The sequence below is a fragment of the Bos grunniens genome, chromosome 8 (assembly GCF_055505025.1).
Source record: "Bos grunniens cultivar Pamir isolate PY7600 chromosome 8, Bosgru_T2T1.0, whole genome shotgun sequence".
Classification (NCBI taxonomy): domain Eukaryota; kingdom Metazoa; phylum Chordata; class Mammalia; order Artiodactyla; family Bovidae; genus Bos; species Bos grunniens.
In genome coordinates, this window is record NC_141172.1 from 92,237,545 (window position 1) to 92,258,834 (window position 21,290).

Below are 21,290 nucleotides of genomic sequence, written 5' to 3' on the forward strand. Positions count from 1 at the left end.
CCACATCTCTGTCACATCTGATTTTTTGTGACCCAATGGACTATAGCCTGCCAGGCTCCTCTGTCCCTGAAATTTTCTAGGCAAGGATACTGGAGTGGGTTGCTATTTCCTACTCCAAGGGATCTTCCTGATCCAGAGATCAAACCTGTGTCGCTTGTGTCTCCTCAATTGGCAGGCAGATTCTTTACCACTGTGGTGGTACTCGGTAAGCCACTATATATATGTACATATTATTATACATAAGGAGAAGGAAATGGTGAAGAACTCCAGTGTTCTTGCCTGGAGAATCCCACAGACAGGGGAGCCTGGTGGATTATAGTCCATGGGCTGCAAAGAGTCAGACACAACTGAGCACATGTCTGACTTGTGCTCATTTATATATTTATGTATATACACGCATATATGTATTTCATATATATATATGAAATAGAATATGGCTCAGCCATAAAAAAGAATGAAATTGTGCTACTCTAACAAAATAGATGGACTTGAAGAATGTTTTGTTAAGTAAAATAAGTTAAAGAAAGAAAAATACTGCATGATATCACACATAGAACCTAAAAAAAATAAAACAAACTAGTGAATATAACAAACAAGAAACAGACTCAGAAATACAGAAGATAAACCTGTGGCTACCAGTGGGGATGGGGAAGTGAGGAGGGGCAATAAAGAGGGAGGCAATAAGAGTTGCACAAACTAGTATAAATAAGCTACAATGATATATTGTAAAATATAGTGAATATAGCCAATATTTTATAATAAGTGTAAATGGAAATGGAATATAACCTTTAAAATTGTACATCTACTATAACATAAAAAGACTTCAACAAAATGAAATTGGAGGCAATATCACATTATTGAGAGTCCTTACCCCATGAATTTATTATTCATTTTTATAATTATTTCCAAACAGAGATACTATTAAAGGAAAAAGTAAAAGCAGGTGTATTTTGTTCTTATATTAAGTTTCCAGACCAAAACTAAATCCTACAAACTTGGTTCAATGTGTAATCCTTTAATAAAGTACAATTTACAGTGGTAATATAGACACAGATTTTTCTCTTAACATATGATCTCCTCATGTCTCCTAGTTTGGGATCTCAACCTTTTATTCAGGAAAATCTAAAGCTAGCTTCCCTTTGTTAAGTCCTGAACATATTATATTCCCTAATGCTGACAATGTCTATCTTCTTCACATAAAAAAGCTCACAGATACTCAAACTTTTTTCTAACAATTAGATATGTGGATTGGAAGTAAAGATCGATTTGTGACTTCTGTGTTCCATTTAATCTTAGTTAAGATGAAGTATTAGTTACGCTGTATGTATGTATAATTCATTGTGTGTGTGTGTGTGTGTGTGTGTGTGAGTGAGCGTGCGTACACGTGCACTAAGTTGCTTCAGTTGTATCCAACTCTTTGTGACCCTATGGAGGACTCTACCAGGCTTCTCTGTCCATGGGGATTCTCCAGGCAAGAATACTGGAGTGGGTTGCCATACTCTCTTCCTCCAGGAGATTTTCCCTACCCTGAGATGAAACTTGCATCTCCCGCATTATAGGTGGATTGTTTACTATCCGAGCCTCCAGGGAAGCCCAAAGATCTTAATATATATATATATCTTCAAAGACCTTAATTCAAACACTAATCGTATCACAAAATAACAGTCTTTCTACTTAAATATCATGTTTCATCTTTTTAAAGTAATTAAATTAGACCATTTCCAAACTTTTGAGGGACTTCTTTAATGAAGGATAGAAATAAATTTATAGTCACATAAAAATGGTTTTTAAATAAAACCTATTAAAACATATACTGGCAGTTTGTGTTTTTTTTTTTGTTTTCTGTTTTTTTCCATAAGAAACTTCAAAAATTAAATCTGAATACATCCTGGTCTAAACAAATTTCTTGACTGTTACAGAGAGGCAAGGAGAGAGATTCGATTACTAGCAGAACCAGACTTAGGGGGACTATCGAGTCCTAAAATAGTAAATTGATTTAACTGCTTATGATGTGTGTAAATTTACATAGTGAGTGAGAACTATGATATTTGGATCATTGCTATTTTGGGGTCCTATAAATTCTCTTCAGTAAAAACAAAATTAAATGCATTGAATTGTCGTTAACCCTAACCTAGCCAACCTTAAGAAACAGGAATTTCAACCATATCATTAAGTTACATTTTGCCAGTTTATACTCAGTCCATTCCTGCCCTCTTCATAAATGGCTGCTAAGTTACCATTGAAAATCTTTCCTATTCCTGAAAATCATACAAATTAAATCATAACATATATACGCTGGAATTTTTGGCTTCTGGAATTTTTTTTTTCTTTCAGTATAGCATTTTTTTGAATCATCCATGTTGCCATGTTGCATACACTAGTAATTCATTCCTCTACATTGCTGAGTAGTATTCCATTACATGGATACACTGTATTTAGTTTACCCATTCCCCAAATGATTGCTTTAGTTTTTGATTATTATGGGGTACTTCAGTTTTGGGTTCTTACGAATAAAGCTGCTATAAATATTTTCCCCAAGTTTTTGGTAGAATTCTCTTGGGTAAGCTACTAATGAAAATATTGAACCATAAAACATGTGTATGCTTAATTTTATTTTAAAATATCAAATTACATTCAAAATTGATAGTACTATTTGCATATCCATCATTGATGATGAACATGTCAGATACTCTATATTGTATTGTAGCTGATGACTGGTGTCATTAATCCTTAAAACTTTAGGTATTCTAGTGGGTTTAAATGGTTCTTTTATTTTTAATCAGAGAAAAAGTTTCTTTTATTTCTAATCAGAGAAATATATATTTTTACATGTATAATTTTTTCTTTTTCATCTTTCATTTCCCAGAAGATTTATTATTTTTTTTTTGGTTTCTTTACATAGGTCCATATATTTCAATAAAATTATTTTAAAATAATTTATTACAATTTATATTCTATTGTTTCTTTAAATGTAAATTCTTTTATAATTATAAATATATAATTAATTTATATAATTAGAGCTTATATTATATGATCTTATTACATTCACTAAATATCTCTAAATAATTATTTTTTAGCTGTCATTCAATATAGTATTTACTCAATCATGCGCTCTGTGAATAAAGACCATTTTGCTTCCTGTCCAGTCTTAATGTTTTTAGTGCCTTATAGAACAAAACAGGGTCTAGGTTAAAATGCAGGAATGAAGTGAATATCCATAACTTGTTTACAGATTTTAGAGGAAAGACAGTCAATATTCCACCATTAATTTAATTTTAATAGTAAGTACTGTCTAGACTCATTTATCAATTTGAGGAAGATGTGTTTTATTTTTTGTTTTCTCAGACTCTTTAATCATGAATGAATGTTACTTTTTTTCAAAACTTCTAAATATTTTGAGATGATCAAGAGGATTTTCTTATATTTTTTGAGGTAATTACACTGATTAATTCATATACCTTAAACTAACATATTTACATTCCAGAGAGTAAACCTCAACGATCATGATGTATTAGACTTTATGTATATTACATATTGTTCAGCAAGAATAAGAAATCGTTAAGGAATTTTGTCTGTAATAATGCATAGTATTAGTCTGTAATATACATTTCTAGTAATGTTCTTGAGACATTTTGATGACTGTTCTTTATATCTGTCTCAAGAATGGGTATAAACCTCTGCTCCTTCTTGTTTCTGAAAAAATTGTGTAGAGTTAGTATTTTTTCCTTAAGTTTTAAATTTGTTTTATCAATAAAATGCTATGAGCCTGGGCTTTGATTTCTGGGAAGCTTTAAGATAATAGATGAAATGTATTTAATAGTTATTGGACTATTCACTGTTTTATTTTTTCATTGAGTGTCAGTACTGGTAAACAATCCTAGAGAAGGGAACCCACTCCAGTATCCTTGCCTGGAAAATTTTATGGATAGAGGAGCCTGGTGGGCTATAGTCCATGGGGTTGCAAAGTGTTGGACACGGCTGAGAGACTAACACACTTATTGGTAAATAAACAAATTTTACAAGGAGCTCATCTATTTCACTTAAGTTGTTCAATTTACTGTAGTAAAATTATTACTGATATAGCTCATTATCCTTTAAAATATATATAATTATAAAACCTTCATCTGTCCTGATACTGGTAATCTGTGTATTCTCTCTCTTTTTCTAATCAATCTTCTTAAAAGTCAATATATTTTAATAACCTTTTCAAAAAGCAAACATTGGATTTTTATATTTGCTCTAATTTTTTAAAATTATCATTTTATATTGGAATAAAGCTGATTTGCAGGTTTCGGGGATACAACAAAGTAACTCAGTTATACATATACATGGACCAACTCTTTTTCAAATACTTTTCCCATTGAGGTTATTTCAGAATATTGATCAAGGTTTCTTGTACTATAGTGTAGGTTCCTGTTTGTTATCTACTTTTAAATACAGTAGTATGTATATGGCAACCCAGGAACCCAATTTATTCATCCCCCTACTAAAGTTTGTTTTTAAGTCTGTGAGTTCCTTTCTGCTTTGTAAATAAGTTCATTTGTATCTTTTTATTAAGATTCCACATATAAGTGATTATGATGTTTATCATTATCTAACATACTTAATATGACAATTTCCAGGTCCATCCATGTTGTTAACAAATGGCATTATTTCATTCTTTTTAATGACTAATATTCCATTGTATATGTGTACCATATCTTTTTTATCCATTCCTTCATCAATTGACATATAGGCTGCTTCCATGTCTTGCTTATTGTAAACAATGCTGCAATAAACAATGGGGTGCATGTACACTTCGAAACCATGTTTTCCTTCAGATATATGCCCAGGAGTGGGATTGTTGAATCATATGATAGCTTTATTTTTAGTTTGTTTCAGGAACCTTTATACTGTTCTCCATACTGGCTATACCAATTAACATTTCCACCAACAGTGTAGGTGGGTTCCCTTTTTGCCACATTCTCTCCAGCATTTATTGTTTGTAGACTTTTTGATGATGGCCATTCTGACTGCTATGAGGTGATCTCATTGTAGTTATCACTTGCATTTCTCTAATAATTAGTGAAGGTGAGCATCTTTCCACGTGTCTTTTGGACATCTCTATGTCTTCTTTAGAGAAATGTCTATTTAGGTCTTCTGCTCACTTTTAGATTGGGTTATTCATTCTTTTGGCATTGAGCTGAGTGTGCTGTTTGTAAATTTTGGAGATTAATCGCTTCTTGGATGCATTGTTTGCAAATATTTTCTCCCATTCTGTAGATTTTATTTTCTTTTTGTTTATGGTTTCTTTTGCTGTGAAAATATTTGAGCATAATTAGGTGACATTTGTTTATTTTTATTTACATTATTCTAGGAGATGGACCAAAAATATATTGCTGCAATTTATGTCAAAAAGCATTGTAATATATTGTGGACTTATGTTTTCTTCTAAGAGTTTTATAGTATCCAGTCTCAGATTTAGGTCTTTAATCCATTCTGAGTTTGTTCATGTGTATGGTGTGATCAGATGTTTTAATTTCATTTTTTTACATGTAGCAGTCCAGTTCTCCCAGAATCATTTATTGAAAAGACTGTGTCTTCTCCATTGCATATTCTTGATTCTTCATCACAGATTAGAGGAAATGCTTTCGAGCTTTTCAACATTGAGTATGATGTTAATTGTAGTTCTGAAATATGTAGCCTTTATTATGTTGAGGCATGTGCCCTCATTGCCCACTTTCTGGAGAGTTTTTATCATAAATGCTTGTTGAATTTGGTCAAAAGCTTTTTATCATCTATTGAGATGATCATATGGTTTTTAGTCTTCAATGTGTTATTGTGGTGTAACATACTAATTGATTTGTGGATATAGAAAACTGCTTGTATTCTCGGGATAAATCCTACTTAATAAGTGGTGTATGTCCTTTAAGCAGAGACTTTACTTTGCCAACAAAGGTCCATCTAGTCAAGTCTATGGTTGATCCAGTGATCATGTATGGATGTGAGAGTTGGACTGTGAAGAAAGCTGAACGCCAAAGAATTGATGCTTTTGAACTGTGGTGTTGGAGAAGACTCTTGAGAGTCCCTTGGATTGCAAGGAGATCCAATCAATCTATTCTAAAGGAGATCAGCCCTGGGTGTTCTTTGGAAGGAATGATGCTAAAGCTGAAACTCCAGTACTTTGGCCACCTCATGAGAAGAGTTGACTCATTGGAAAAGACTCTGATGCTGGGAGGGATTGGGGGCAGGAAGAGAAGGGGACGACAGAGGATGAGATGGCTGGATGGCATCACTGACTCGATGGAAGTGAGTTTGAGTGAACTCCGGAAGTTGATGATGGACAGGGAGGCCTGGCGTGCTGCAATTCATGGGGTCACAAAGAGTCGGACATGACTGAGCGACTGAACTGAACTGATGATCCTTTAATGTACTGAAGGGATTTCATTTGCTAGTATTTTGTTGAGCATTTTTGCCTCTATATTCATCAATTTATTGGCCTGTAATTTTCTATTTTTTGTAGTGTCTTTGGTTTTGGCATCATGGTGGCCTCATTGAATGAACTTTGGAATGTTCCTTCCTCTGTATTTTTTTTTTTTTTTGAATAGTTTCAGAAGGATGGTTTCCCTGGTGACTCAGTTGCAAAGAATCCACCTGCCAATGCAGGTGATATGGGTTCAATCCCTGGGTCAGAAAGATCCCCTGAAGAAGGAAATGACAACCCACCAACTGTACTCTAAATATTTGAGAGACTTGGCCTGTGAAACCATCTGGTCCTGGACTTTTTGTTTGCTGGGAATTTATAAATCACAGTTTCAAATTCAGTACTTGTGATTGGTCTGTTCATATTTTCTATTTCTTCCTAGTTCAGTCTTGGGAGATTGTAATTGTCTAAGAATTTGTCCATTTCTTCTAGTTTGTCCATTTTATTGGTATATAATGCCATCAGTAGTCTATTATGATATTTTGTATTTCTTTAATGTCAGCTCTAACTTCTTTTTCATTTGCTATTTTATTGATTTGGGTCCTCTTCCTTTTTCTCTTGATGAGTCTCACTAACAGTTTATCAATTTTGTTTATCTTTTCAAAGAACCAGCTTTTAGATTCATTAATGTTTTCTATTGTATTTTCATCTATATTTCGTTTATTTATCCTGTTATCTTTATGACTTTTGTCCTACTAATTTTGGGTTTAGTTACTTCTTTAGTTACTTTAGGGTAAGATTGGGTTGTTTATTAGAGATTTTTCTTGTTGCCTCAGGTAAGATTGTATTGTTATAAACTTTCTTCTGAGAACTGCTTTTGCTCTGTCTCATAGGTTTTGAATTGTGATGCTCTCATTGTCATTTGTCTCTAGGTATTTTTTAATTTTCTCTTTGATTTCTTCAATGATCAACTGATTGTTTAGTAGCAGTTTTTTTTTTTAGTCTCTACATGTTTATGTTTTTTAGGCTTTTTTAAAAAATTGATTACTAATGTCATAGACTTGTGGTCAGAAATATGCTTGATTTCAACTTTCTTAAATTAATCAAGGCTCATTTTGACACCCAAAATATGATCAATCCTGAGGAATGTTCCATGTACATTGGGAAAAAAATACATTCTTCTGCTTATGATGGAATGTTCTACAAATATCAATTAAGTTCCCCTGTAAGTATCAAGTAACTATGTGAACACTTTTTTCAAATCCTAAAAGTAAATTCTAAAAGTACAGGAGGCAGTGATCAAGTGCATCCCCAAGAAAAGGAAAGCAAAAATTCAAAATGGTTGTCTGAGGAGGCCTTACAAATAGCTAAGAAAAGAAGAGAAGCAAAAGGCAAAGGAGAAAAGCAAAAATACACCATCTGCATGCAGAGTTCCAAAGAATAGCAAGGAGAAATAAGAAAGCCTTCCTCAGTAATCAGTACAAATAAATAGAGGAGAACAACAAAATGGGAAAGACTAGAGATCTCTTCAAAAATTAGACACATTAAGGGAACATTTCATGCAAAGATGGGCTCAATAAAAGAGAGAAACGGTATGGACCTAACAGAAGCAGAAGATGTTAAGCAGTGGCAAGAATACAAAGAAGAACTATACAAAAAATATCTTAATGACCCAGATAACAATGATGGTGTGATCACTCACCTAGAGCCAGACATCCTGGAGTGCAAAGTCAAGTGGGCTTTAGGAAGCATCACTATGAACAAAGTTAGTGGAAGTAATGGAATTCCAGCTGAGTTATTTCAAATCCTAATTTCAAATCCTGATGTGGTGAAAGTGCTGCACTCAATATGCCAGCAAATTTGGAAAACTCAGCAGTGGCCACAGGACTGGAAAATGTCAGTTTTCATTCCAGTCCCAAATAAAGGCAATGCCAAGGACTGTTCAAACTACTGCACAATTGCATCCATCTCACATGCTAGCAAAGTAATGCTCAAAATTCTCCAAGCCAGACTTCAACAGTACATGAACTATGAACTTCCAAATGTTCAAGCTGGATTAGAAAAGACAGAGGAAGCACATATTAAATTGCCAACATCTGTTGGATTATAGAAAAAGCAAGATAATTTCAGAAAAACATCTATTTCTGCTTCATTGACTACACTAAAGCTTTTAACTGTGTGGATCACAGCAAACTGTGGGAAATTCTTGAAGAGACGGGAATACCAGACCACCTTACCTGCCTCATGTGAAAGCTGTATGCAGGTCAAGAAGCAACAGTTAGAACTGGACACTGAACAACAGGACTGGTTCCACATTGGGAAAGCAGTACATCAAGGCTGTATATTGTCACCCTGCTTATTTAACTTATATGCAGAGTACATCATGTGAAATTCTGGGCTGGAGGAAGCCCAAGCTGGTATCAAGATTGCTGGGAGAAATATCAATAACCTCAAATACACAGATGACATCACCCTTATGGCAGAAAGCAAAGAGGAACTAAAGAGCCTCTTGATGAAAGTGAAAGAAGAGAGTGAAAAATCTGGCTTAAAATTCAACATTCAAAAAACAAAGATCATGGCATCCAGTCCCATCATTTCATAGCAAGTAGATGGGGAAACAGTGGAAACAGTAACAGACTTTTTTTTTCTTGTGCTCCAAAAATCTTCAGATGGTGACTGCAGCTATGAAATTAAAAGACACTTGTTCCTTGTCCTTAACTTGTTCCTTGTCCTGGTCCTTAAAAGACACCTATTTCCAACCTAGACAGCATATAAACAAGCAGAGACATTACTTTGCCAGCAAGGTCCGTCTAGCCAGTAGTCATGTATGGATGTGAGAGTTGTACCATAAAGAAGGCTGAGAGCTGAAGAATTGATTCTTTTGAATTGTATTGTTGGAAAAGATTTCAGAGTCCCTTGGAGTGCAAGGAGATCAATCCAGTCCATCCTAAAGGAAATCAGTCCTGAATATTCATTGGAAGGACTGATGCTGAAACTGAAGTTCCAATACTTTGGCCACCTGAGAGAAGATGTGACTCATTAGAAAAGACCTTGATGCTGGGAAAGACTGAAGGCAGGAAGATAAGTGGACAACAGGGGATGAGATGGTTAGATGGCATCACTGACTAAATGGACATGAGTTTAAGCAAGCTGGGAATTGGTGATGGAGAGAGAAGCCTGGCATGTTGGAGTCAATGGAGTCAAAAAGAGTTGGACACGACTGAGCAACAGAACTGACGAGTTCAAATCCTTGTTGTTCAAGGGTCAACTGTAATTTTGTTATTGGTTTTTAATTCAATTGCTTTATGATCAAAGAATATTCCTCAGAGATTACATACAATTTCATGGACCATGCTTATGTACCACTTTAAAATCTCATATATAATAACGTGTTTTCTGTTTCAGAGCACTTACGGAAAAAAGTTTATAACCATGATTGAAAATAAAAAAATTTCACCAGGGAATCAACAGCCGCCATCTTGTCGCGGACCCGACCGGGGCTTCGAGCGCGATCTACTCGGCCCCGCCAAAAAAAAAAAAAAATTTCACCAGTATATAAATGTACATTGGCGAGATCTAAGCCTAGAAATTTAGATATAGTAGGACAAGTAATTTTAATACACATCCCCAGTCAAGAAATACTAGGTCAGATAACTTAATAGTCAATACATTTTAAATTTTATTCAATTAATTCATTCAAATTTTTGTAGAGTGGCAAACATGTGCCAGGTTTTGTGCTGGGAACTAAAATTTTAATGAAGCTACCAAGATACTTTTTTTTTTTTTTTTACTATATTTTATTAGTATTATTTATGCAATGTCAAAGAAGTAAAATGCTTTGTGGCCATGTGTGTTTTTAGGTGTATGCATGTGTGTGTTTGTGTGTGTGTGTGTGTTTGTGTGTGTGTGTGTGTCAAACTGAAACTCATGATCATCAGTGACTTTATTTTTGTAATATAATGGGCTAATGTATAAATATATTCTTTTAACAGATCTTATTATGTGCCTTAGTTAAAATAAGAATTAGATGTAAAATGTTTCTTTGTGAGCATAAACATGTGTTTATACTGCTAAGACAAACAGAAACTACTTTATAACACCAGTTTTATTTATCTTGAAAACATCAAAATCCATATCAATAATTGTGGTAACCACTGGCCAACACACACACACACACGCATCTCATGGAAAAACATGTTTGCCATTTATCAATTTGGATTTGGTTAAATTCTGAGATTATTTTGAGGATCTGGCCTTACCTAGGCATAGTCTTTTTAAGACTATATCTTATAATTCTTACAATGTCTTACAGTTCAATTTTAAGAGTCTTTGGAACACAAAGTGGGGAAAATTTCACTCATGGTTTCACATTAAAAATAAATCATAAATGTCAATATTTAAGATATGTTAATTGAGTTTTTTCTGAAAAATCTTTACCCACCTTATTTTAATTATGTTGAAGTTTGTGCTAAAAACACATATTTTACTGCTCTGCATTTTTCTGTGTTGAAGTAATCTTACATAATAAACAGATCTAAGAATGCAAAATATTTCTCTAGCTTGCAGTGGCAAGTGTTTATGTGTAATAATGATCATTAAATAGAGTGATTTTATATAAATTGATTAAAACTTTTCCCTCTTATTTCAATAGCCAAAAAATAAACTTTGGAGCATATGATAATTACGTTCCAGGTAAGAAAGAGTTCATTTTAAAAAAATGTATAAGTAATTTTAGGGGTAAGTGATAAAACAACAGCTGTTAAGGAGCATTATTAAAAATCAACTTTTAATTTTTCAAGCACTTTTATGATGGGTTCAGTAAATACCTTCTAAAGATATTTTGTCTTTAATTCAAAGAAAATTAAGTAAATATGTTTAGCAACATAAAGAAGGACATATTTACATGTTAGAACTCAAAACAATCAGAAAATCTTACATGAGAGGCAGTGTAAAGAATGGATAAACAACTTCTCATCTGTGTCAGAAATGTCTTCTGCTACATTCCTGATACTTTGTACCAGACTTATAACTGACAAAGAATTCATTACTTGACAAGGCCAATCAATCTGATGTTGAAGTGTAAGTAAGTGTTAGTTGCTTAGTCATGCCTGACTCTTGGCAACCCCATGGACTGCAGCCCACCAGGCTCCTCTGTCCATGAGATTTTCCAGGCAAGGATACTGGAGTGGGTTGCCATTTCCTTCTTCTTCTCTTATATCAAGTAATCAATTTTAACTCATATATTGAACTTAAACACATCTTTCATTTTGCATATTTTCTCATTGATCCTGATTCTGTCTTTAGAATGACAAGTCTCATATATAGCATGTTTTATACATATTTAAATTGAATGAACATATCTCTTTCACTGGTCTCACTGGTAACCTTAATGTTTTTAACTGTTTATATTATAGTTTCTATGTAACTCAACCATCATAATCATAATTCTGTAGGTACTCCTTATCAATTTTCTTCATTAGTATATCACTTATAATACTGCAGTTCTTGGGCATATAACATTTATTCTTGTAGCTTAGAAAATGGTTAATAATTAAGAGAATCTTAGACTCAATCATATATTTACTGATTATTTTAAACAAGAAATGTGCTAAGGGCTTTGGAAGTTACAGAAGTAGTTACAACATCTTCTGTTCTCCACAGAATTGTATTCCAACCAAAAGAGTATTAATAAAAAACCTAGAATGGAGAGATAGAAGGATTAAGAGGAAACAGTAAAACTGCTTCTTTCTATTTACATGACAGACTATATTAGTTTCACAGTGACTATATAGCTAACCATAAAGCTGGTCAAAATTTTAAAATGATCAAATTTAATTTCCTCATATTAATAATAAAAATTTTTAAATATTACCAAATGCATGAAACCATAATTTGAATCTTTTATTTATTCATTTACATATAATTACCTTACTGCCATTTTATACCTGGTAAAATTCTATTTACTCTAAGATGTATTCTTATTTTTTTTTATTTCAGTCAGTGAATTAAGCAAAAAATCATGGAATCAGCAACATTTTGCCCTGGTATTTCCCAAACCACCAAGGCCAGGAAAAAGAAGGAGATCAAAACCTTCCCTACTACAAGAAAATACAAGTCCTGTGAGTATTGAAAAAGTTATATAATTTTACTCATAATAATCTTCAAATCATGAATATTTTGTATATGTTATAGATGAGTGCTGACCAATGGGATTTCCGTGATGATGGAAGTATTTTATACCTTTACATTCTAATTCCAGTATTGCTACTGAACACTTGAAATGAGACTAGTCCAACTGAGCAATTGGATTTTACAATTCAGTTGGATTCAGTTCACATGAGGCTTTTAAATAGCATACTGGACCATACATGTGAGTTAAGTCGTTTCAGTCGTGTCTAACTCTTTGCAACCTTATGGACTGTGGCCCACTGGACTCCTCTGTCCATGAGATTCTCCAGGTAAGAATACTAGAGTGGACTTCCATGCCCTTCTCCAGGGGATATTCCCAACCCAGGGATCTAACCTCCATCTCTCTTTTTTTTTTTTTAACAGGTTTTAAATTTTATTTTATTTTTAAACTTTACAATATTGTATTAGTTTTAAGGGAGGGAGGAGGGAGGAGGGTTCAGGATGGGGAACGCGGGTAACCTCCATCTCTTATGCCTCTTAAATTAGGAGGCAGATTATTTACCACTAATGCCACCTGGGAAGTTCATGAATAGTACAGTTAAAGGTAGTTCAATTCTACTACTTGGAGAAAGTAGTTATATTTTATTTGCATTTCACTGTATAAAAAGTATTCCCATATTTTCTATCAAATATTAGTTCAGCAATACCACATTACAGAAAATATGTATCCAAGAAACATAGAAATCTGTATATCCTAATGTTACAGTTAGTATGAACATTCAGAAAATATTCATCAGCTGGAGATATCCCTTCATTAGAATCATGGAGTTACATCATACACTGAGAAAGTTTCAATGCTTTCCCATTTCCAGAAATATATAATTCAGAATTCTGAGCATTAGAAGATTAATATTTCCCAATGTTTCTGGGATCATCATGGAATATGAAAAATTTCAAGAAAAGTTTTCACAAAATGATGTATCTTCAACTCATTGATGTAACCCAATTTCTTCTGTTTTTTCATGTGCTTTTTTTTCTTTCTTTCTTGTTTGTTTTATCATTCATTAACATTCTTTCCAAAATGTGTTACTTTTGCAATTAAGTTTTTAAAAATATTTGACTATGAGTTGAAAACAGAATATACCATTCTGCAGAAACTAGTTGTCAATGAAAGGTTATTGCTTTCATTATTGCAGGTTCTTAGCTGATGTTCAAATTATATCTTGTCAAGGAGAAGAGTACCAGGCTTTTAATTTTAACCACAGGTAGCATTCAAACTTCCAGAGACCTTGAATGTAACAATAGAGACCAGAATATACTTGAACATGAAACTCTTAGATATTAGAGAATAATTAGTTCTTGAGTTAGCATAGAAATGGAAAGTGGGTAAGATATTCCAACAAGCTTCAAGAACACAGAGTTCAAAAAAAGAAAAGGTCTCTCATGATTGTGAAGAGAGCTTCTGATACGTCATTAGAAAATGGATGTCTCTGAGAATTTTAACATAAATCTTGAGGGAATTATGAAGGTCCTCTAAATTAAAATTAGCCCTAAAATGAGATATGGCTGTCCTTTATTACAACAAGGAACAAAATTTTTTAAAAAGCACAATAAACTATGCAAACTACCACTTATCTGCTTCCCTGGTGGCTCAGAGGTTAAAGTGTCTACCTGGAATGCAGGAGATCTAGGTTTGATCCCTGGGTCGGGAAGATCCCCTGGAGAAGGAAATGGCAACCCACTCCAGTACTCTTGCCTGGAGAATCCCATGGAGGGAAGAGCCTGGTAGGCTACAGTCCATGGGGTCGCAAAGAGTTGGACACGACTGAGTGACTTTTCTTCCTTTCCCCAAATCTTTTCATGGTCAAAGTTGAATGCATTCAATATCTGGTAAAAAGGGCTGTGTAATTCACACACAAGTTGCTCATCATTATTCTAACCCATATTTCAGAAACATGATGCAGAGAAGTTAAGGGGAGATCGTAAACAACCTTTATGGATGCACCGTTCTTTAATGAGAATTTCTGAGAGACCATCTGTTTATTTAGCTGCCAGGAGTCGATATCCCCAGAAAGAAACTCCTCCCTCCCAGGAGGATGCTAAACAGGCAGCAAAACCTTCATCTCCGAAGGTTAAGAAAAGTAAAGAAGACAAGGACAAATCAGATTCAGAAGCGGAGTCCATAGTTTCAAAGGAAAAACCCAGGAAACTTTCAAAAGCTAAAGAAGAGAAACCAGATGAAAAGAAAGATTTAAAAAAAGAGAGAAAAGATTCAAAGAAGGGCAAGGAATCAGCAACAGAATCTGAAGATGAAAAAGCAGGTGCAGAGAAAGGTGCTAAAAAAGATAGGAAGGGCTCAAAGAAGGGCAAGGAGACTCCTTCAGATTCAGGAGGTGAAAAAGGAGATGCAAAGAAAGATTCCAAAAAAAGTAAGAAAGATTCAAAGGGCAAGGAGTCTGCTACAGAATCAGAAGGTGAAAAAGGAGATGCAAAGAAAGATGACAAAAAAGGTAAAAAAGGTTCAAAGAAGGGCAAGGAGTCTGCTACAGAATCAGAAGGTGAAAAAGGAGATGCGAAGAAAGATGACAAAAAAGGTAAAAAAGGTTCAAAGAAGGGCAAGGAGTCTGCTACAGAATCAGAAGGTGAAAAAGGAGATGCGAAGAAAGATGACAAAAAAGGTAAAAAAGGTTCAAAGAAGGGCAAGGAGTCTGCTACAGAATCAGAAGGTGAAAAAGGAGATGCGAAGAAAGATGACAAAAAAGGTAAAAAAGGTTCAAAGAAGGGCAAGGAGTCTGATTCAAAGGCAGAAGGTGATAAAGGAGATGCAAAGAAAGATGACAAAAAAGATAAGAAAGGTTCAAAGAAGGGCAAGGAGTCTGCTACAGAATCAGAAGGCGAAAAGAAAGATTCAAAGAAGGATAAGGCAGGGAAAAAAGATCCAACGAAAGCAGGTGAGAAAGGTGATGAATCAAAGGACAAAAAAGATGCAAAGAAGAAGGATAGTAAAAAAGAAAAGAAAGATGAGAAGAAGCCTGGTGAGGCAGAAAGTGAACCAAAGGACTCAGCCAAGAAGGATGCCAAGAAGGACGCCAAGAAGGATGCCAAGAAGGATGCCAAGAAAGATGCCAAGAAAGATGCCAAAAAGGGAAAGTAGGCCTTGGATGATAATTCAAAAGCATACTTGATGAAACAACTTTAGTAGTCTGAAACTGCATCTATGAGTGGAAGTTGTATCCAAAGAATTAATGACATAATTTGTAAAATGGAGGAAAGAAGAATTCAAAAGATGGACTCAAAAAAGCTTCATTAAAAAAAATAAGGAAAAACATTAAAAGGGCTTGGAGGTTAGTTACAAAAAATTTGGGGAGATGAGGATTCAAAGAAAGACCCCCAGAAAGATTCAAAAAGAATATTCAAATAAGAATGTAGAAGTTAATGATGTTGAATCTATGGATACAAGGAAGAAACAAAATCAACAAAGGAGTAAAAAAAAATCATGGATACAGATGTTGAATACATAGATTTAAACAACTTGAAGTTAATACCCACAGATTTAAATAAAGAATCGTAGAAGTCGCGAGGGGAAGTCAAACAAATTTCATAAAATCTACTTTCAAATAAGCACAAATACAGCATTCCTAAAAAAAAAAAAAGGAAAAAAAAAAAAACGAAAAAGAAAAAAAATTACTGCTTTTTTGTGAGCCTATACCATCTCTGAAGAATAATCAGCCACAAACAAGTTGATGGATATTGAATACTCTGCTTCCAAGACAAGATAAACATACTTGGTAAGTTAGGTTTGCTTCCTTTTAAATAAAATAAGATTAAAAATCAATTGAACTAGCTTAAAGGTTTGAGTTTAAATTTATAATTCTTATAAAATCTCTGTAATCTGATTAGATTTTCATCAGGTTTGAACATTTTCATAAGAAATATTTAAGAATGTGGTGGGGACACCACATGAATGAAGGTTTTTAAAGTGCCAGTAGAAAGGTTAAGGGAAGCAGAATTATTTAAGGTGAGGGAGAAGAGACTGGTTTATGATATATAACATAATTACTTACCAAAAATTTTATGTATTTGATTGTTTTAACAGAAAATGGTGGCCAACTTCTCTCCATTTAAGGAATGATGTAAATCAAAATTGTCCAAATTACAAATGTGAGTAAATTTAAAATAGAGATATTGATTCTTGATAATCTGATAAATACATATATAAAAGCAAATGAACCAGAATTAAACAGAGTTTAGCAGGGGCTTCCCTGATAGCTCAGTTGGTAAAGAATCCGCCTGTAATGCAGGAGACCTGGTTTGATTCTTGGGTTGGGAAGACTTGCTGGTGAAGTGATAGGCTACCCACCCCAGTATTCTTGGGCTTCCATTGTGGCTCAGCTAGTAAAGAATCCTCTTGCAATGCAGGAGACCTGGGTTCAATCCCTGGATCAGGAAGATCCCCTGGAGAAGGAAAAGTCTACCCACTCCAGTATTCTGGCCTGGAGAATTCCATGGACTGTATAGTCCATGGGGTCGCAAAGAATCAGACATGCATGAGTGACCTTCACTCACTCACTAGCAGAGTGAAAATACTGCCATGATGTTATTTTCATGTGAAAATAGTTAACTTTATAACTATATTAAACTCTCTTCTATCCCATGAATCTTATTAATGTGAAAAAATTAAAAAGCAATATAAAACAAAAGTCAAAACCTTGGACTTGCCAATTAGTGTCAATTAAATCTTTTTTTGATTTAAAACATACTCTTTCAGATGAACTCAACAACGTTGCAGAACTTGCTTCTCTCCCCTTTCTTATTCCCAATAGAAACTCTAGATCTAAGATAAAGCTTCCCCTTTAATATTAAAGGAAGGGTCTCTGATTCCAAATGCACTCAAAAGCTAACTTTCTATTAAGAGTGAAGTGTAGTTTCTTTGCCTGTTCTTAAAATATTGGCCCCTGTCTCCATATATCAACTACTCAGGGGTTAATGGCTGTAGCTCATGGTCTTCCAGGTGGTCTTACCTTCCTGATCTGAAACAATTGTGATGACAAACAGTTGAATCCTGCCCCATTGGTCTCCTCTCCCCCTTCCAGGAAACTCCTCATTCTCCCTCTGCTTATAGTAAAATCCTGTGTTCAGATATTCAACCTTTTCTGAAAATATTAGCATCAGTCTGAAAATTTAGGAGAGCATTTTAAAAACAAAATTTATTGAAGTGTAGTTAATTTACAATGTTGTATTAGTTTAGGAAATCATTTAGTCTCCCACTTACCTCTAAAAATACCTTAAAATTTTCTAACATAATATTCAAAAGTCAAATTTTAGATTCAAATTTAATATCTAGTGAAAGAACATCTGAACATTTGCCTTTATCATTCTACTGAACTGCACCAAAGTCATCAGGAAACCTCCATACAGCCAAATCAAACAGCAGTATATTTTTATCCTGACAGCTTGTCTCTTTTCTATCTGTATATTTCCCTGAGTTATCCCATCCATTCAAAGGGATTTATAGATCATTCTTACACTGTTGAATCCTGCATTTTAAACATAGTATTGATTTCTCCACTCAACTCCAAATTCATATATCCAAATATTAAATTAAAGCATCTACATCATTCTCTTCCAGGCAACTCAAAATTGTTTCACTTAGTTTCTTAGTCATGTCTGACTCTTTTGCAACCAATTGATTGTAGCCCACCAGGCTCTTCTGTCCATGGGATTTCCCAGGCAATAATACTATAGTGGGTTGACATTTCCTTCTCCAGGGGATCTTCCCAACCCAGGGACTGAACCTGCACATTCTCCACTGACAGGCAGATTCTTTACTGCTGAATGGTAAAGGAAGTGCATCTCAATTTTTTTGTTGTTCAGTCACTAAGTTGTGTCCGACTCTTTGTGACACCATGAACTGCAGCATGCCAGGTTTCTCTGTCCTTCATTATCTCCCTAAGTTTGCTCAAACTCATGTCCATTGAGTCAGTGATGCCACCCAACCATCTCATCCTCAATGGTTGAGATGAAATCCTCACCCCCTTCTCCTCTTGCCCTCAATCTTCCCCAGCATCCCCCCTAATGTGACTCTTCTTCGCATCAGGTGGTCAAATTATTGGAGTTTCAGCTTCAGTATCAGTCCTCCCAATGAATATTCAGGGTTGATTTCCTTTAGGATTGACTGGTTTGGTCTCCTTGCTGTCCAAGGAACTCTCAAGAGTCTTGTCCAGCACCACATTTGAAAATGTCAGTTCTACAGCGCTCAGCCTTCTTTATGGCCCAACTTTCACATTCATACATGACTACTGGAAAAACTACAGCTTTGACTATATGGACCTTTGTTGGCAAATTGGTATTTCTGCTTTTTAATACATTGTCTAGGTGGTTTGTCATAACTATTCTTCCAAGGAGCTCTTCATTTTCTCAAATTAACATTTCCCAAATAGAACCCTCCTGTGGTTCTCCAAAATTTCACCAAATCAGTAAATGACAGTGGTATCTAATCTGCTGACTCAATCCAAAATTTATGGGTCATTCATAATTAATTTTTCCTTTTATCCTACTTATTAATTAACAAATTCTTCCTGATTACCTCCAAGATAATTGCATTGGTCTTTTTCACTGCATTTCCATCACTTTCACACTAGAAGTCCAATTAGCTATTATAACTCTGTTGGATACCTCCCAAATTCCACCTAAATGTAGGGGAAGCCCACTCTATCATGTCTTACCACTATGCTGTAAATCATTCTTAACAAAGTCATGATGTTTCTCCATTACTCAAACTTCCCAGTGTATTACCATCACATTAAGCATAAACTTTCCTTCTGCTCTAGGTTATAAAGTCTTTAATAATCTGACTGCTCACTACTTCTCTGCCCTTTTGTATCAAAATTGCCTAGAATGGTCTTGTCATACTGGATTTCTTTCTGTATTTAACTATACAGACCAGCAAGGTTTTTCGGCTTCACACTTGTTCTCTCTGCTTATAACACAAATCTCCACACACTTCACACTGCTGACATCTTCAAATTAATTGTCTTCAGCTTAAACTTTACCTGAGTGTTTTAAAATAGATTCTACTTTTAGAACAGTTTTAGGTTTACAAAAAAATTAATCTGTGAGTACAGAGATTTCCCATGCATGCCCTGAACCCACACATGCGTAGTTTTCCCCATTGTCAACACCCCTCACCAGAGTAATACATGTTACTACTGATGAACCTATATTTATATATCATTATCACATAAAACCAATAGTTTACCATTGGTGGTGTACATTTTGTGGGTTTTTAAAAATGCATGACACATAATAGTTTCACTGTCCTAAAACTCTTCTGTGCTCTGTTGATTCATCTCACTGTTGCCCCCTACCCCTAGCAAGCAATGATCTTTTTACTGTCTTCAGTTTTTCCTTTTCAAGAATATCATATTGTTGGAATATTAATAGCCTTTATTAGACTGGCTTCTTTCATCTAGCAATATGCATTTAAGATTCCTCCATGTCTTTGAATGGCTTAATAGCTCATTTCTTTGTAGTGCTAAATAATATTCTATTACCTAGAAACACCACAATTTGTCTATTTACCTACTGAAATGGAGAAAGAAATGACAACCCACTCCAGCATTCTTGCCTGGAGGATCCCATGGACAGAGGAGCCTGGCAGGCTACAGTCCATGGGGTCGCAAGAGTCGGACACAGCTTAGCAACTAAACCACCACCACCGCCACCTACTGGAAAATATATTAGTTGATTCTAAACGTTAGCAATTATGTATAAAGCTACTATAAACATGCATATGTAGATATTTTCATAGGCATAAATTTTCTACCCCTTTGGGTAAAAACCATGGAGCAAATTAATGGATCGTATGATAAGAATGTTTAGTTTTGAAACAATACTATATTATATACTTAGAAATTTGCTAAAAGGTTAGGTCTGTTTTTATATTAAAAATGGTAACAATATATAAAGAAGGTGAAAGGAAACTTTTGGAGGTTATGAATATGTTTACAGTGAAGACTGGTGAGATGGTTTCTAAGATATATATTTATCTCCAAACTCATAAAGTCATCAAGGTGTCTACATTAAATATCTATAACTTTTTGTGAGTCAGAAAAGTATGTGTGTATGTATATATGTGTATACATACAGATATATACATGTACAGGTTCAATCCCTGGGTTGGGAAGCTCTCCCAGAGAAGGAAATGACAACCCACTCCAGTATTCTTGCTTGTAAAATCCCACAGACAGAGGGACCTGGTGAGCTACAGTCCATGAGGTTGTGAAGAGTTGGACACAATTGAGAGACTGAGTCAGACACACATGCATGTATGTGTACTTTATTATTACACATGCTCATATACACACATACACAAAAGAAATTTGAAAACTACTTTTTATAGTGAGCTTCACAGTTCTGCATTCCCACCAGCAATGAATGAGAGTTACTCTTGCTCTACATACTTCTTAGCATTTGGCAGCATCAGTGTTTTAGATTTTGGCCATTCTAATTGGTGTGGTACCTCATTATTTTGATTTGCATGTCTTCTAAGACACACAGGTGAGAACCCTTTCATATGCTATTTGCAATCTATCTTCTTTGAAGAGGTCAAGGTTTTGACTCATTTTTTAACCAGATTGTCTGTTTACTTATTGTTGATTTTCAAGAATTCTGTGAATATTTTTGATACACATTACTTATCAGATATATCTTTTTCAAATATTTTCTCCCACTCTGTGGCTTATCTTTCTATTCTCTA

General features: G+C 34.5%; 1 protein-coding gene across 1 annotated transcript in view; it reads left to right on the plus strand.

Annotated features, from left to right (window-relative positions):
• CYLC2 (cylicin 2) overlaps positions 1-15,939 on the plus strand; it is a 140,894-nt gene extending 124,955 nt beyond the window's left edge. The window contains exons 2-5 of the mRNA XM_086414127.1: positions 9,809-9,954; positions 11,055-11,095; positions 12,401-12,522; positions 14,484-15,939. Coding sequence (XP_086270253.1) covers positions 9,809-9,954; positions 11,055-11,095; positions 12,401-12,522; positions 14,484-15,686 — 1,512 coding nt within the window. The 3' untranslated portion in view covers positions 15,687-15,939. The remainder of the gene's footprint in view (positions 1-9,808; positions 9,955-11,054; positions 11,096-12,400; positions 12,523-14,483) is intronic.
• The last annotated feature ends 5,351 nt before the right edge of the window (positions 15,940-21,290 follow it).